Source organism: Notolepis coatsorum, assembly GCF_963971535.1.
Source record: "Notolepis coatsorum genome assembly, chromosome: 1".
NCBI classification, from domain to species: domain Eukaryota; kingdom Metazoa; phylum Chordata; class Actinopteri; order Aulopiformes; family Paralepididae; genus Notolepis; species Notolepis coatsorum.
The window spans coordinates 252,476,171-252,494,601 of NC_140165.1; the positions used below are offsets into that span (position 1 = coordinate 252,476,171).

The following is an 18,431-nucleotide window of genomic DNA, read 5'->3' on the forward strand; positions in this document are numbered from 1 at the left end:
GACCCGTCATCAAGGACGGCGTAAGTGTCCATGACTTTATTCTGGTAGCTCAATGTCACACGGACTACCTTTAAGAGCACTCTGGCTCCGCTGCTGCTGGCGGGGTCGATGTACATGACGCTTGCTTTGCTGCTGGATGGTGCGGGTGGAGGCCGCCGTCTGTTACTGTCGTGGAGTATGTCCAGATGGGCTCCATCGCACCGACTGCACTTTTTCTTTAAGCGGCATTCGGCTGCCATGTGTGATCGCGCACAGCGAAAACAGCGTCTGTTGGACTTTATCCATTGACTCGCTTCCTCCGCATTCATCTTGGGGAATGAGTCACATTGTGACAGCCAGTGTTCTTTCTCACAGTAGGGGCACACTATCTTCCACTTCTCCTTTCTTGAGGGGGTACTGTGGCTCCTACTGCTTGGCACTGACTCCGATTGGTGCATGACAGTCACCGATCTTCTTCCATCATTTAGTCTCCTGGTTCCTTCTCTGGAGCCAGGGGTGCTCCGTCCGAATGTATCTAGCCGTAAGCTGCTGACTTCTCTCGCCAGGAAGTCGGCTAGATCGAGGAGGTTCGGTTCGGGGCCATTAGGGTCTCGGTGGTCTCTCTGCCGCCTAAAGCGCTCCTGTCGGGCGGGCGGTAGCTTCTCCAAGATCCTCTCTACATTTGAGTTGGCGTATAGTTCATGCCTACCCTTTTCCCTCTGCGCTCCCAGCATCCCTACCAGGGACTGCACTCTGATGGACAGGTCGTCCAGTGCTCGATTGTCTGTTGCTGGGGGTAGGCGGTCGATGTGCCTGATCTCCTGGATCACGTAATCCCATATACGTCCATATCTCTGGTCCAACGCTACCAGCGCTGCGGTGTATGGGGTCGTGGAAGTGGCGTAGGCGAGCGCTATGTTGTGCGCGCGGGGTACCTTTAAATGCTTCAGTAGTATCGCGTATTTATGGCGTTCATCAATGACATCCACCAACATTGTCTCCAGACACATGCGGAGCTCCGTATACTGGGCCCGGTTCTCCTGGGTGAAGTCTGGTACCATAGGTGTGCCAATGTATGACGCGGATTGTTGATACATCGGCGAGCGTTGGGGGAGAGGCCTCCTAGGCGAGTCTCCTCCTGCTCCTTGGCGTGGGCTGGTACCGGCTGTGTACCATGGCCCGCTGGTCCAGGTGCTGTTCCTCGGTGCGGGTCGTGCGTCGTGCTCACCCGTGAATAGCGTCGGGGGTCTGTAGCGCAGCTCCGCGGGGGTATAGCCTGGGCTGTACTGGACCTCCTGGTCCGGTAGAGTACTGTGCTGTCGTCGGGCGTGGTTCTCCTCCTCTTCCTCTTCGTCTTCCGTTAGGTCATCCAGGGCTTGTAGTCTCTGATTTAGCCTCTCCGCAGTGTATGCTGCTCCTTCCCGGTGGCTGGGTCTCGCTTGGACCGGTTGGGGAAGGGGGTCTGCGGGGGGTATAAACCTCGTCTGTTGGTCAAGTTCAGGGTCGCTTACTCGGCTAGGGGATGCCGCCCTGGAGTGATGTCTAGACGAGTTCCTGGAGCCTCTGGTGGAGGGAGGGGGTGTTGTCCTTCTGATCAGCTGTTCTATTAGTTGCGCTTGTGCTCTGTCGCGCTCGGCTTCGCGCTTGGTGAGATCCGATTCTCTCTGGGCACCGGTGGCGGCGCGCTGGGCGTCGGCCCGGTCTCTTGCCATATTCTCTTCCATCTGAATGCGTCTTATTTCCAGGCGTATGTGCTCTTCTTCGCTCCGTTGCTGTATCTGCAATCGATCGCGTTCACCCTGGAGTCTATCGCGTTCAGTAGAGGCTTTCAGGCTGACGAGGAATGCCTGCTGTAGTGTCCTCTCTGCCTCGCTGGGAGAAGACGGTTGTATAGGGGAGCCGTCCCTTGGGGTACTCCGTGCGGAGTCTTGGAGCTCTATCTCCACGGTGCTCTCCTCATCTTCTTCCGTGCCGAGTTCTCTCTCGGTAGTGTTGTCTTCCTCCCGGGACTCGTCGGGGACTACTTCTTCGGTATTGGCGGGGTGTAAAGTCATGTCTGGTTCCCCCTGGTCCCCACCGTGAGCTGGGTCAGTTACGTTAGAACCCATAGGGGCCTCTATGGTCGGGGTAGCCTGGTCGTTAGGGTTAGACATAATTTTACTTTCTAGTTTTACCGCGTTTACTGTTGGTAGAAGACTAGGTTGTTGACTGACAGCGTAAGCCTCTAGGTACTGAGGGAGCTGTCGTTTGCGCCGCGGGCGTTGTTGGTTAGGAGGATCGTTTCGTGGAGTGTTCATCATAGGCCATTTTAATATTAATAACACCATATTAATATTACACTGATTACCCTCCGGCTCGAAGGACCAATTGTAACTGAGGGGTACAATTCCCTGACTGTATTGTTAGATATGATACTTACTACCACTACCTCTTGTACTTTAGACTCTGGCCACCCAGTACTAGGTATAAATAATTATGATAAACACTCCCACCTGATGAAACAGATCCAACACAAATGTACCAAGTCGAAAGTCTGCGTTTAATAATAATACATAGCAAAAGGTATGTACAACGATCACTTAATTACATTTATGATTTGAAATAGTATGCACTTTTATGGCAAATGAGTATTCGTAGGTAGATCAATATCGAATGTCCAATCTCTGATTGCGCAGGAAGCAAATATACAACCTGGAATATTTAGGGAACAATAGCAATGATACTTGAATGATTATATAGCTGGATACACTAGGGGAAGGTTCCGACTGCTTGTAGGACAGCTGGAGGGGGGGGGGATAGAGTCTGGCTGTATCCCGTCTGGCCGAGGGTATCCTGGGAGAGCCCACAGTCGTGCGACCCGGTGCCCAGCGATCCTCGATCCACAGATGAAAGCAGTTGGACTCTCTGTGGCCGGCGTCCTCCGGTCCACGATGGAGAGACGTGAGGCGACCTCGTCGTGTAGAGCGTCTTCTCACCTGTCGTCCTCTCCGGGGGGGGTATTTCCAACACACCGCAGTGTTGGCCTTTATCCATAGAATAATCAAAGTACTCAAAGCATAATCCAAGCCGGGGAAGGCTAGCCGTCGTCGGTAGAATAATCCAATATACAGGTCCACTCGCTCTTTGGCCTGGAGCTCCTCGGGTGCAGCTTCACGTGGGGTCAACCACCCTGGATAAGCGTCCAGCTGATGCCCGAAACGATGGGGGTGCTGATTACTATAGAACTCTTACCGCACGAGGCACTACATATGAATAGACTATTATTAGCTTAATAGAATACGTCCAACTCGACGATATAGTGCCAAATATGACTATTCAAATATTAATATACACGATGTCTCAATGCCGATACTGGGCCGAATTGGCCTTACTGCCCACACGTGGTTCGCGGGGAGGCTTTTGCGTCTGTCACTCTGTTGGAGGGTAAGGAACTGGACTAAAAAGAAAGCTCTACTTTAATAGCGCAGTATATATACGCACTATGAACAAATAGTACCATTAGTGGTGCGGTAGACATATTCCTACGCGGAACTAGGACTTGTCCATACATGTTGAGCGGTACGATTGAACCTGGTCTGAGGGGTATGGCGACCTGGCACCAAGGTCTCGTCCAATGGTAGAATGGAGACTATTATGGGATGTTCAGTAGACTAGAAGGGATATTCAATGCATATTGTACAAGGAATATACAAGGGATATCAGGGGATATACAAATACAATTAAATATATATATATAAATAAATATATATATTCGGTTTAATCTGATCCTTCAGAACACTAACCCTAGGCATTCTTTTTCGATTTGTGCATATCTACACTCTGTCTCTGTCATGGACCTGGATGCATAGGCCACTGGTTTCCAATGCTCACCTTCAGCCTGTAGGAGTACTCCTCCAATTCCGTCCTTGGAGGCATCCGTCGACACTTTGATCCTCTTCGTCGAGTCATAGAATGCCAACACAGGTGCAGTTGTCAGTGTCTCTTTGAGCCTCTGCCACTCATGCTCATGTTTGGATGCCCATTTGAACTCATCCCCTTTATGCAGGAGCTCACGAATACAGGCTGTCTTTGCCGATAGGTTAGGAATGAATTTACCTATGAAGTTGACCATTCCCATAATGCGTAGCACACCTGTCTTGTCTGTGGGCCTTGGCATGCTGTGTATGGCATTGACTTTTTCCTGGTCAGCCTGGACACCTTGTGCAGAGAGCTTGTCTCCAAGGAAGATGATTTCTTGAGCTCCAAACTGACATTTGCTCTTGTTGAGCTTTAGTCCAAACTTTCGTATCCTCTCCAGCACGTTGGTCAGTCTCTTATTGTGTTCTTGGACTGTGGAGCCCCAGACGTTGATGTCATCAACATAGGCTCGAACTCCATCCAGCCCTTCGATGATGTGTTCCACTGCTCTGTGAAATATTTCAGATGCTGAACAGATTCCAAAAGGCAGTCTGAGGAAGCAATATCTGCCGAAAGGTGTATTAAAGGTGCAGTACTTGGTGCTGCTTTCATCCAATTTCAGCTGCCAGAAGCCTTGTGATGCGTCAAGCTTTGTGAAGTATCTGGCACCAGCCATCTCACTGGTGATTTCCTCACGCTTGGGTATCTGGTAGTGTTCCCGCTTTATGTTTTCATTCAGATCTTTTGGGTCCATACATATTCTCAGGTCACCATTTTTTCTCTTCACGCACACCATAGAATTGACCCATTCTGTTGGTTCCTCTACCTTCTGTATCACCCCCAGCACTGTCATCCTGTCCAGTTCTTTTTTAACACGGTCTCTCAGTGGTGCCGGAACTCTTCGTGCAGCATGCACCACTGGCTGTGCATTTGCTTTCAGCTGGATTTTATATGTGAATGGCAATACACCAAAACCCTTGAAGACATCTGCAAAGTTCTGTACTATTGAGTCAACAGAGTCACTTGGTGTACTCACAGTTGTGTTGATGCGATACACTCTTTTCACCAGCTCCAGGTCTTCACAGGCTTTATCACCCAGCAGTGAATCAAGTCCTTCAGCAACAACAGAAAAGAATATGGACACTCTGTCGTCACTCTGTCGTCCGTCCGCTGTGCAGGCCGTGTCTTTGTGTGTCTTTTTCCTGTGCTTGAAATGGCACCCACATCTGCACCATGACCCACATTTTCTGTGCCTGCTGCCATCTCACCGAATGTCCTCACATGCATATGGGACAGCTCACTCGCATGGCAGATCTTGATGGCCCCTTCTAGTGTCAGCTCTGTTTCCCTTAGTAGCCTTTCTCTGACCTTTTTATCCTCCACTCCAAAAACAATCTGGTCTCTGGTCAAGGAATCCCTCAGTGTTGAAAAGTTGCATGAATGTGCTTTAACACTTTGGTTGCCTAAGGTTAAATTAATGATATACCATAGATTGCCAGCGCTATTTGTCTATGGAGAAAGTCCCCTTCTTTGCAGGGCTATAACTTTTTAAATTCTATTGCTACATTGCCATTATTAGGGCCCATTCAAAGTCCTATATGTATTGTTCATTGTGTAGCAACGTTAAACTTTTTCATTCACATATTCATAGTAAAGTATGGTCTAATGTATAAGTATGTTTTCATCTCTTTCTGCAGCTTTCTCCAGAACGTGATATATAGCCCCAAATGCATTATATTGATGATGAAATACAGTTTGATGGCAATCGGGGCGATATAAAAAATTCCAACTAGACGTACTTCTAGAAGTTACTACACGTCATCTGATGTTGACCGGATGGGCGAGGGGGCGTTTATAATTCCGTGGGCAGCGTTATACCAATCATCTAATGTGGGTCAAATGTTCATCATAGCAGTTAGTGTCGAACACGGTAATATTACACGCTAAAACTCACCCCAGTCTCCGCGGGCCGTTGGGCGATCAGCGTGGGGTAGACAGTTTTCCATTATGGGATGTTGAAATAGTCGGTCCATTTCCAGGTTGTATTATAATATATACGTCCAAATCATGTTGTTTTTTCGAGTTATTTGCAGCGATCGATGTTCACTGTGTGAAGACGGAGTCTCTCTAACATTAGCGAGTGCCCGGACCCCATATGGAGTGAGTCCTACCGGGTTAAAGGTTGACATCCGGTTTCGATCTGCCGATCGGCCACCAGATGGCGGTCTTGAACCGCTAGAGGATTGAGAGGAGATCACACTTGTGTCTCAGGCCAGCGGAGGGACATTATGGATCAGATCGCAGATTTTTGAAATATTGATATAAAGACGACGTAAAGCGTCCCCCGGCAACTTTAGCATCGCCAGCAAAGACGTCTAAAGACGCCCCCTGGCAGTCAAAGTGTTAAGCTTCAGGTCAGTCAGAAAAACATCAAAAGGTTCCCCTTGTTGTTGCATCCGACAACGAAACACATATCTCTCATATGTTTCATTCTTTTTTGGAGAGCAATGAGCATCAAATTTCTCAAACACTTTATCCAAATTTATGTTATCCGCTTCCTCTTCATACACAAATGTATTGTACACTTCTATGGCCTGTGGGCCTGCTATTGTTAGAAGTAATGCTACCTTCCTGGAATCCAACTTGTTTTCCAGTCCCAAGGCCACAAGGTATAGCTGGAACTGCTGTTTGAAGGTACGCCAGTTGCTGTCGACATTTCCAGTTAGTTTCAAACTCTCCGGTGGCTTTAAGGAATCCATGCCACCTGTCACAATGTAGTTTTTACTCCTGGTACCATGTTTTGTTCAGTGGTTCAATTATGAGTTGAGTCCTTGCTCATGAACACCAGTACTTTATTTTACTACCACAGCACAAGTTACATGTTATCTTCAGATGGTCGTTCTTACTTCCTGGATGTCCTACTTATCAGAGCCTATCATACTGACACCTAGTGGTGCAAAGTAATCATAACATCCTTAATCATCACACACATGTCCTCACAACAGATTATCACATGTCCTCACAACAGATTATCACATGTCCTCACGACAGATTATCACATGTCCTCCTCACAACAGATTATCACATGTCCTCACAACAGATTATCACATGTCCTCACGACAGATTATCACATGTCCTCCTCACGACAGATTATCACATGTCCTCCTCACAACAGATTATCACATGTCCTCACAACAGATTATCACATGTCCTCACGACAGATTATCACATGTCTTCCTCACGACAGATTATCACATGTCCTCACAACAGATTATCACATGTCCTCACAACAGATTATCACATGTCCTCACGGCAGATTATCACATGTCCTCACAACAGATTATCACATGTCCTCACAACAGATTATCACATGTCCTCACGACAGATTATCACATGTCCTCGTCACGACAGATTATCACATGTCCTCACAACAGATTATCACATGTCCTCACGACAGATTATCACATGTCCTCCTCACAACAGATTACCACATGTCCTCCTCACAACAGATTATCACATGTCCTCACAACAGATTATCACATGTCCTCACGACAGATTATCACATGTCCTCGTCACGACAGATTATCACATGTCCTCACGACAGATTATCATATGTCCTCACAACAGATTATCACATGTCCTCACGACAGATTATCACATGTCCTCACGACAGATTATCACATGTCCTCACGACAGATTACCACATGTTCTCCTCACAACAGAACCGTAGGATTCAGGTTAGAAGAAGGTAGAATGACCCAAACCACACCATTGACAACACCGCTCAATCTTCTACAATAGAGTAAGCGTTTGGAACTGGAGACTACTGTGTGTGTGTGTGTGTGTGTGTGTGTGTGTGTGTGTGTGTGTGTGTGTGTGTGTGTGTGTGTGTGTGTGTGTGTGTGTGTGTGTGTGTGTGTGTGTGTCTGTGTCTGTGTGTGTGTGGTTCTGACCTGTAGGTCCATCTGGTCCAGTGAAGCCAGCCTCTCCAGAGTGTCCTGGTACCAGCCCCTTACAGTCTGACCCTGGCAGGCCTGGCACTCCACACACCCCTGGGGGACCTGGCAGAGACACACAGGAGGTATAAGGGCAACCGAACAACAAAAAGATGCCAGTGGCAGTGAGGGAATATGGTACGAAGCTCTTTCCAACACTCCACTAACCGCCTCGGCCAGTCCTTTGTGCCGGCGGCCATCAGACCGTGGGTATGGACTGCTGTCAGCCGCTGGAGAATGTCTGAAGTGTGTCTGACTCCTTAACCCGTTCACTACCACACTACCAAAGGGTTAACCCTTTCACTGCGACAATACAGAATGTTAACCCTTTCACTACCACACTACAGAATGTTAACCCTTTCACTACCACACTACCAAAGGGTTAACCCTTTCACTGCGACAATACAGAATGTTAACCCTTTCACTACCACACTACAGAATGTTAACCCTTTCACTACCACACTACCAAAGGGTTAACCCTTTCACTGCGACAATATAGAAGGTTAACCCATTTCACTAGCACACTACCAAAGGGTTAACCCTTTCACTGCGACAATACAGAATGTTAACCCTTTCACTACCACACTACAGAATGTTAACCCTTTCACTACCACACTACCAAAGGGTTAACCCTTTCACTACCACACTACAGAATGTTAACCCTTTCACTGTGACAATACATAAGGTTAACCCATTTCACTACCACACTACATCATGTTAACCCATTTCACTACCACACTACATCATGTTAACCCATTTCACTACCACACTACAGACAGTTTGTCAGCTGTACGGTACCTGTGAGGCCCAGCTGGCCTTTGGGTCCCAGGGGCCCAGGCTGAGTCGGTCCCCGAGTTCCCTGACAGCCTCTGGGGCCTTTATCCCCGAGGAGACCTGCAGATCCTGGAGCGCCGAGTACACCTGGACCTGGGGGAGGAGACGGTACACACACACACACACACACACACACACACACACACACACACACACACACACACACACGTATACACACACACACACACACACACACACACACACACACACACACACACACGTATACACACACACACACACACACACACACACACATACACGTATACACACACACACACACACACACATACACGTATACACACACACACACACACACACACACACACACATACACAATGTACTATGTGTACGTATTATAAATAAGTATATATATTACATATTCAGACATCTTTTACTTTTAACGTTTCCAGATCGAACCCAGGACTCAAGACACACTGAAGCCCAAACCCTTCCACTCCCGGTTGCAGTGGTTTGTTTGGGACTTTTGCCGATACAAAACATAAATATACAGTATATTACTCATACAATAAGTAAATATATGACTTATGACTATAACATAACGTTCATTATGTACCTATATTCCTGTGGTCGATTAGTACTTTAATTACTTGTTGATATTAAAGACAGTTACAACAGTGTCTGTGTTCTTACCTCTGGCTCCGGTGTCTCCCTTCACTCCTTTAAGTCCGTCCAGCCCATGTCGACCCAGTGGACCAGGGGGGCCTGGGACCAGACACAACCATTAAAGGACCAGACACAACCATTAAAGGACCAGACACAACCATTAAAGGACCAGACACAACCATTAAAGGGTGGGATATATATATATATATACTCGCATTACTATATGGTATGTGTTTTCCATCCACATGAACCTGTAAATGCTCACATCCCGCAGGTAAATGTGTACATTAACTGGCTAATCTTACTGTACATTACCACTTGTGGCACTGTGGGTAAAAATGGCATGCGCATCACCAAAAAACTGTTATTGAGAGTAAATTAGTTTGAATATCACCAGTGATGTCATCAGGGACATTGAATCCTTGTGTTGTGTTAATTACAGCTCCATGAAATGATGTAGATGAAAAAATAGCAACACCTTGTCTTATAGTGACTGGTACCTTATCATTTCACTGAGCTGTATTTAACACAACACCTTGTCTTATAGGGACTGTTACCTTATCATTTCACTGAGCTGTAATTAACACAACACCTTGTCTTATAGGGACTGTTACCTTATCATTTCACTGAGCTGTAATTAACACAACACCTTGTCTTATAGGGACTGTTACCTTATCATTTCACTGAGCTGTAATTAACACAACACCTTGTCTTATAGGGACTGCTACCTTATCATTTCACTGAGCTGTAATTAACACAACACCTTGTCTTATAGGGACTGTTACCGTATCATTTCACTGAGCTGTAATTAACACAACACCTTGTCTTATAGGGACTGCTACCTTATCATTTCACTGAGCTGTAATTAACACAACACCTTGTCTTATAGGAACTGCTACCTTATCATTTCACTGAGCTGTAATTAACACAACACCTTGTCTTATAGGGACTGTTACTTTATAATTTCATGGAGCTGTAATTAACACAACACCTTGTCTTATAGGGACTGCTACCTCATCATTTCACTGAGCTGTAATTAACACAACACCTTGTCTTATAGGGACTGTTACCTTATCATTTCACTGAGCTGTAATTAACACAACACCTTGTCTTATAGGAACTGCTACCTTGTCATTTCACTGAGCTGTAATTAACACAACACCTTGTCTTATAGGGACTGTTACTTTATAATTTCATGGAGCTGTAATTAACACAACACCTTGTCGCATAGGGACTGATACCTTATCATTTCATGGAGCTGTAATTAACACAACACCTTGTCTTATAGGGACTGCTACCTCATCATTTCACTGAGCTGTAATTAACACAACACCTTGTCTTATAGGGGCTGTTACCTTATCATTACATTGAGCTGTAATTAACACAACACCTTGTCTTATAGGGACTGTTACCTTATCATTTCACTGAGCTGTAATTAACACAACACCTTGTCTTATAGGGACTGTTACCTTATCATTTCACTGAGCTGTAATTAACACAACACCTTGTCTTATAGGGACTGCTACCTTATCATTTCACTGAGCTGTAATTAACACAACACCTTGTCTTATAGGGACTGATACCTTATCATTTCACTGAGCTGTAATTAACACAACACCTTGTCTTATAGGGACTGTTACTTTATAATTTCATGGAGCTGTAATTAACACAACACCTTGTCGCATAGGGACTGATACCTTATCATTTCATGGAGCTGTAATTAACACAACACCTTGTCTTATAGGGACTGCTACCTCATCATTTCACTGAGCTGTAATTAACACAACACCTTGTCTTATAGGGACTGTTACCTTATCATTACATTGAGCTGTAATTAACACAACACCTTGTCTTATAGGGACTGTTACCTTATCATTTCACTGAGCTGTAATTAACACAACACCTTGTCTTATAGGGACTGTTACCTTATCATTACATTGAGCTGTAATTAACACAACACCTTGTCTTATAGGAACTGCTACCTTATCATTTCACTGAGCTGTAATTAACACAACACCTTGTCTTATAGGGACTGTTACTTTATAATTTCATGGAGCTGTAATTAACACAACACCTTGTCTTATAGGGACTGCTACCTCATCATTTCACTGAGCTGTAATTAACACAACACCTTGTCTTATAGGGACTGTTACCTTATCATTTCACTGAGCTGTAATTAACACAACACCTTGTCTTATAGGAACTGCTACCTTATCATTTCACTGAGCTGTAATTAACACAACACCTTGTCTTATAGGGACTGTTACTTTATAATTTCATGGAGCTGTAATTAACACAACACCTTGTCGCATAGGGACTGATACCCTATCATTTCATGGAGCTGTAATTAACACAACACATTGTCTTATAGGGACTGTTACCTTATCATTTCACTGAGCTGTAATTAACACAACACCTTGTCTTATAGGGACTGCTACCTCATCATTTCACTGAGCTGTAATTAACACAACACCTTGTCTTATAGGGACTGTTACCTTATCATTACATTGAGCTGTAATTAACACAACACCTTGTCTTATAGGGACTGTTACCTTATCATTTCACTGAGCTGTAATTAACACAACACCTTGTCTTATAGGGACTGTTACCTTATCATTTCACTGAGCTGTAATTAACACAACACCTTGTCTTATAGGGACTGCTACCTCATCATTTCACTGAGCTGTAATTAACACAACACCTTGTCTTATAGGGACTGTTACCTTATCATTACATTGAGCTGTAATTAACACAACACCTTGTCTTATAGGGACTGTTACCTTATCATTTCACTGAGCTGTAATTAACACAACACCTTGTCTTATAGGGACTGTTACCTTATCATTTCACTGAGCTGTAATTAACACAACACCTTGTCTTATAGGGACTGCTACCTTATCATTTCACTGAGCTGTAATTAACACAACACCTTGTCTTATAGGGACTGATACCTTATCATTTCACTGAGCTGTAATTAACACAACACCTTGTCTTATAGGGACTGTTACTTTATAATTTCATGGAGCTGTAATTAACACAACACCTTGTCGCATAGGGACTGATACCTTATCATTTCATGGAGCTGTAATTAACACAACACCTTGTCTTATAGGGACTGCTACCTCATCATTTCACTGAGCTGTAATTAACACAACACCTTGTCTTATAGGGACTGTTACCTTATCATTACATTGAGCTGTAATTAACACAACACCTTGTCTTATAGGGACTGTTACCTTATCATTTCACTGAGCTGTAATTAACACAACACCTTGTCTTATAGGGACTGTTACCTTATCATTTCACTGAGCTGTAATTAACACAACACCTTGTCTTATAGGGACTGTTACCGTATCATTTCACTGAGCTGTAATTAACACAACACCTTGTCTTATAGGGACTGCTACCTTATCATTTCACTGAGCTGTAATTAACACAACACCTTGTCTTATAGGGACTGTTACCATATCATTTCACTGAGCTGTAATTAACACAACACCTTGTCTTATAGGGACTGTTACCGTATCATTTCACTGAGCTGTAATTAACACAACACCTTGTCTTATAGGGACTGCTACCTTATCATTTCATTGAGCTGTAATTAACACAACACCTTGTCTTATAAGGACTGTTACCTTATCATTTCACTGAGCTGTAATTAACACCTTGTCTTATAGGGACTGTTACCTTATCATTTCATTGAGTTGTAATTAACACAAGGATGCAGTGTCCCTGATGACATCACTGGTGGTCATATTCAAACTAATTTACTCTCAATAACTCTCAAACTAAATCAATGTCTGCAAAACTGCTTTTGGATGTGTGAGATTATGTGCAAAATAAATCAGCACTGTTTTTTGGTGAAGTGCCCATTTAAGCTTATTAAAAGCAAATTAAGATTCTAGCCATAGTTTTTTAAACCATTGGGGTGAAGCTAACGAGCTAATGTGCAGCTAGCTGTAGCCGTTGGCTTCAAAAGAGACAATAACATTCTGAAGGTGAAGAAAGACTCTACAATTAAAGATTAAAAAATGTATAAAACTTCCATTATCTGACTATTTTACCCAACATGCAACACACTATAATACTAGGGCCAGGAAAAAATATAGACAACAAATCGATTCTTAAAGGTGCTATAGATAACATTCAGCCACTAGATGTCAGCCTAGAGCACCAGCATGTAATTTATCCAATCAGGTGCGTTCCACGTGGGGAAATGGGATGTAGGGAGGGGATACATGCAACATGTAAACAACAACATTAATTTTGGATGATAAATTCACTAATCAATAATCTTTTTGGGAGGAAAAGCAAGTTTACCCAACATGCAGTACAGTACAATACAATACAATATTTAACTAGAATAAAAGTCCCTACCATTGAGTCCTTGGGGTCCATGTTCTCCTTTGGGTCCATACTGGCCTGGTTTACCAGCAGAACCTTCTGGACCAGGCTTACCACTGGGGCCCGGTGGCCCAATCACACCTGAGCACAGAGACAGGGATTAGTGCTGCAATCTAAACCCAGAACAGTTATTCCTCAGTTTGGACCATGTTTATTTTCTGAACACAACTCTCCCTAAGCTTAGCTTCCATACATAAATACAACTCTCCCTAAGCTTAGCTTCCATACAGTACATATATACAACTCTCCCCAATGTTAGAGGTTAGCTTCCATACATACATACAACTCTCCCTAAGCTTAGCTTCCATACATATATACAACTCTCCCCAATGTTAGAGGTTAGCTTCCATACATACATACAACTCTCCCTAAGCTTAGCTTCCATACATATATACAACTCTCCCTAATGTTAGAGGTTAGCTTCCATACATACATACAACTCTCCCTAAGGTTAGCTTCCATACATAAATATAGGCAGCACAGGGGGTAGTGGTTAGCACTGTTGTAACAGCTGAAATTGTGCTGATTAGCTGATTAGCTCTAAATCCAGATTGTACTGAGTGACTTGAAAGAAAATACTTTCATTCTCAGCAAAGATTCCAGGGCCCTCATTCATCAACGTGACGTGGAAAATGTTCTATTTCCACACGTAAGCACAGAATTTAGAATGAGTGCACGCACAGAAATATTGGGATTTATCAACCGTGCGTACACAGGTCCTATGCTCCTCCGTGTTGATAAATACCTCTTTGTTCTACCGTCAATGCTCGTGCATGATTATCCATATATGGTCATGAAAGTGATGAAACACCCCCCATGGGATGTGAAATAATGGACTGACCCGAGCGGAACTCTGAGAAACTTCACGGAGATTGTTCACTGCTGTCGAACCAAGAAGACACAACGCGTGTTATGGGATAAATAAAAGGCGGACTTGTAAACGGTGATGTCAGATATCAACGGCTCCCTAAGACCATTGCTGCAATTCTGCCTGGACAGCTCAAAATACTAATAAAGACCGTTCGTTGACCACTGTTTGGCGTTGGTTGTGTGTCATTATAACCGTGCTGTAATATGAATGCCTTTATTAGTTGTGTTCGATTGGCTATATGATTTTTAGAGGCATCTATTTTGTTGTCGGTATTACCGACAACAAAATAGATGCCTCTAAAAATCATATACTATTAGGTAGCCTATATGAATTACATATAATAGCAGCCATAGCCTACATTATGCAACAGTAACTTGCGCATACCAGTGTATGCGACGGACCAGTGTATACCTTATATCATATCATATTCATATAATAGTTTACTCTATCAGCATACCAGCATGTAATATGTTCTTTGTTAGAACTCAACTCGTTATTATTTTGCACATAGATTGCAGAAATACGGGAACGTTTTGATTTACATTAAAAGGCTTTGACATTGTAAAACTAAATACGTGGAATTCTGTAAGCATAATACAAGTCATATCACCCACACGATATGCTCTGTGTCCAGAGCATGTATGCTTTTCATTCATTTAAGACACATTATTGCAAGGGTTTTGTAATACACATACACCCTGGTGTCATTGCAATGCGTTTTTTATTCTTTCTTATACAGTAAAAAGGGGGAAGAACACTATATCGTGGGTGTTCATATGACTTGTATTCTGCTTACAGCTTCGAAATTCCACTTGTTTCGTTTAACGTAAAGCCTTTTAAATATAATCAAAGCGTTCCCGTGTTTCTGCGGTCTGTGCGCAAAATAATAACGAGTTGAGCTACGCGGAGCGCAGTCAGTCAGTACACCCCCGTATATTCCGATAACGCTATATAAACCATGCTGCATTCATTCTGAGAGAAAGATCTATTATTCCAAATGCTATTTATAGGGTTTTGACCATAATTACACTACTGTTGCTATTTTACAATGAACTATAATGAATTACGGTTCATACAGAACATGCCAGTGTTGAAACTAATGCACAGAAGCTCATTTCCTTGTTGTAATAATATATTCTACCACTGGGCGTCAGCCAAGTGTGCTCCGAGCTGTGCGTACACATAAGCACGAAGTCAAGTTCAAGTTGAAATTGATGAATCCCACTATTTGCTTAGAAATGGTCGTACGCACAGGCTAAGCACAAATCTGTGCCCTCATTCATCAATGTGTGCGTAGAACATGACCTATTTCCACACGTAAGCACGGAATGTAGAACTAGTGTACGCACAGGGAAGTCGGGATTCATCACACGGTGCGTACGCAGGCTCTATGCTCCTCCGTGTTGATGAATACCACTTTGTTCTACCGTCAATGCTCGTGCATGATTATCCATATATGGTCATGAAAATGAGGAAACACCCCCCATGGGATGTGAAATAATGGACTGACCCGAGCGGAACTCCGAGAAACTCCACGAAGATTGTTCACTGCTGTCGAACCAAGAAGACACTATCGCGTATTATGGGATAAATAAAAGGCGGACTTGTAAACGGTGATGTCAGATATCAACGGCTCCCTAAGACCATTGCTGCAATTCTGCCTGGACAGCTCAAAATACTAATAAAGACCGTTCGTTGACCACTGTTTGGCGTTGGTTGTGTGTCATTATAACGTGCTGTAATATGAATGCCTTTATTAGTTGTGTTCGATTGGCTATATGATTTTTAGAGGCATCTATTTTGTTGTCGGCTAATAAAGACCGCGCTGGAATATGACTGCCTTTTCCCGTGTTGTTTGATTAATACCCAGGGATTAAAGTTCTCCTCAATTTTATTCCAAATCGCGATGGATCTCCCGTCAATTTTCTACCTGCTGCATATGATTTCTAGAGGCATACTACAATCTATTTTGATGTCAGTATTGGGTAGCCTATATAAACAATAATAGAGAGCATATACAAGAACAATGAATCTCACTGCATGTATGATGTAGCCTGCCTTTCAATACATGAACTTGAATTCCATCATGTTTGTGTGCGGGACTCACAAGGCTGTTGTCACAATGGGTGGTACCGGTACAGTAATAATTACAGTCCACACAATATCACGATCCATGCCATAGCCTTTGTTCTATTAGGACATGATCTGTGACGACAAATGTTCTAGAATGTTTGAAGATATCATACTCTGACAGCATGCCTATGATCAACAAAAACGCGAACTTGAATCCCATCATATACATAGTCTGTCCACTATCTGGTGTCATTGCAATGCGTTTTCTATTCTTTCTTATACAGTAAAAAGGGGGAAGAACACTATATTCATATGACTTGTATTCTGCTTACAGCTTCGAAATTCCACTTGTTTCGTTTAACGTAAAGCCTTTTAAATATAATCAAAACGTTCCCGTGTTTCTGCGGTCTGCGCAAAATAATAACGAGTTGAGCTTTATGATTTATGATGAATTGAAAATGGGGGACCCTGATGTAAACAAGACGAAAGTTGGTCTGCATCCCCAATTAACAATTGTATGTACTGAGCTGTACTGTACTGTACCCATTCTGCAATCTGTTAATAAACTTTTCAATCAATCAATCAATCAAGCTACGCGGAGCGCAGTCAGTCAGTAGCCTACACCCCGTATATTCCGATAACGCTATATAAACCATGCTGCATTCATTCTGAGAGAAAGATCTATTATTCCAAATGCTATTTATAGGGTTTTGACCATAATTACACTACTGTTGCTATTTTACAATGAACTATAATGAACTACGGTTCGTACAGAACATCCAGTGTTATTATGCACAGAAGCTCATTTCCTTGTTGTAATAATATATTCTACCACTGGGCGCCAGGTACGCCTGGTCTGACCTGTGCGTAGATGTAAGCACGAAGTCAAGTTCAAATCGAAATTGATGAATCCCACTCTTTGCTTAGAAATGATCGTACGCACAGGGTAAGCACAGATCTGTGCGTAGAACACGTTGATGAATGAGGGCCCAGGACTTTTGCTAAGCTGTTGCGTCACAGCAAGAAGGGTCTGGGGTTCAAACTCGGATCATGTTCTCCATGTGTTTGCGTGAGTTTCCTCCAGGTACTCTGGTTTCCCCCCACACCAAAATACTGGCATGCTAGCTACATACTCCCACTGTTGACCTTGACCAAGGTACTGCCATTACAACTGGAAGTGTTCCCCTGGTCTGAGTCTGTCTGCGTCTGCCCACTGCTCCTACGCGGTGAGGACGGGTGACATGCAGAGGAATACTGACTGAAGTATGACTGACCTGCGGGACCTGGCAGTCCGATGGATCCTGGAGCTCCAGTGGATCCCTTGGGTCCTGGAGGTCCTGCGTAGCCGAGCTCTCCTAGATCCCCCTCCTCTCCTGGAGGCCCTGGGGGGGGGGGGGGGGGGGGGGCAGGACAAGGTACAGCTGTTCAATGGTAAGGTGTTGGTGATATGGAAAGAAATCTATCATGATACGCATGAAAGCAAAAAATAAAAAATAAAAAATTATATATAGTATATCAAGATTATCCACTCATATATATACTGTATGTGAAATCACAGGTTATGTCCTAATCCACTCAATGTTAATCTCATTAAACTGTGTGGTAATGTAAAGTGAGCTACAAACCACAATCTCTTACAGTAGTAAACTATAAACCTTACTGTCCAGAAGGTGCTATAGATAACTTTTTATTTGTATAGTACATCCACAGAGCTTTTAGAAAGGTTACTGATTAATAAATGTATCGTTTAAAAA

The 18,431-nt window shown here is 43.6% G+C and overlaps 1 protein-coding gene across 1 annotated transcript in view; it reads right to left on the reverse strand.

Annotated features, from left to right (window-relative positions):
• Window positions 1-18,431, reverse strand: part of col4a4 (collagen, type IV, alpha 4) — a gene marked incomplete at its 5' end in the record, with an annotated part of 174,636 nt that overhangs the window by 43,643 nt on the left and 112,562 nt on the right. Inside the window, 5 exons of the mRNA XM_084309776.1 lie at window positions 7,830-7,937; window positions 8,670-8,798; window positions 9,357-9,428; window positions 13,707-13,814; window positions 17,952-18,059. Of these exons, the coding sequence (XP_084165902.1) occupies window positions 7,830-7,937; window positions 8,670-8,798; window positions 9,357-9,428; window positions 13,707-13,814; window positions 17,952-18,059 (525 nt within the window). The remainder of the gene's footprint in view (window positions 1-7,829; window positions 7,938-8,669; window positions 8,799-9,356; window positions 9,429-13,706; window positions 13,815-17,951; window positions 18,060-18,431) is intronic.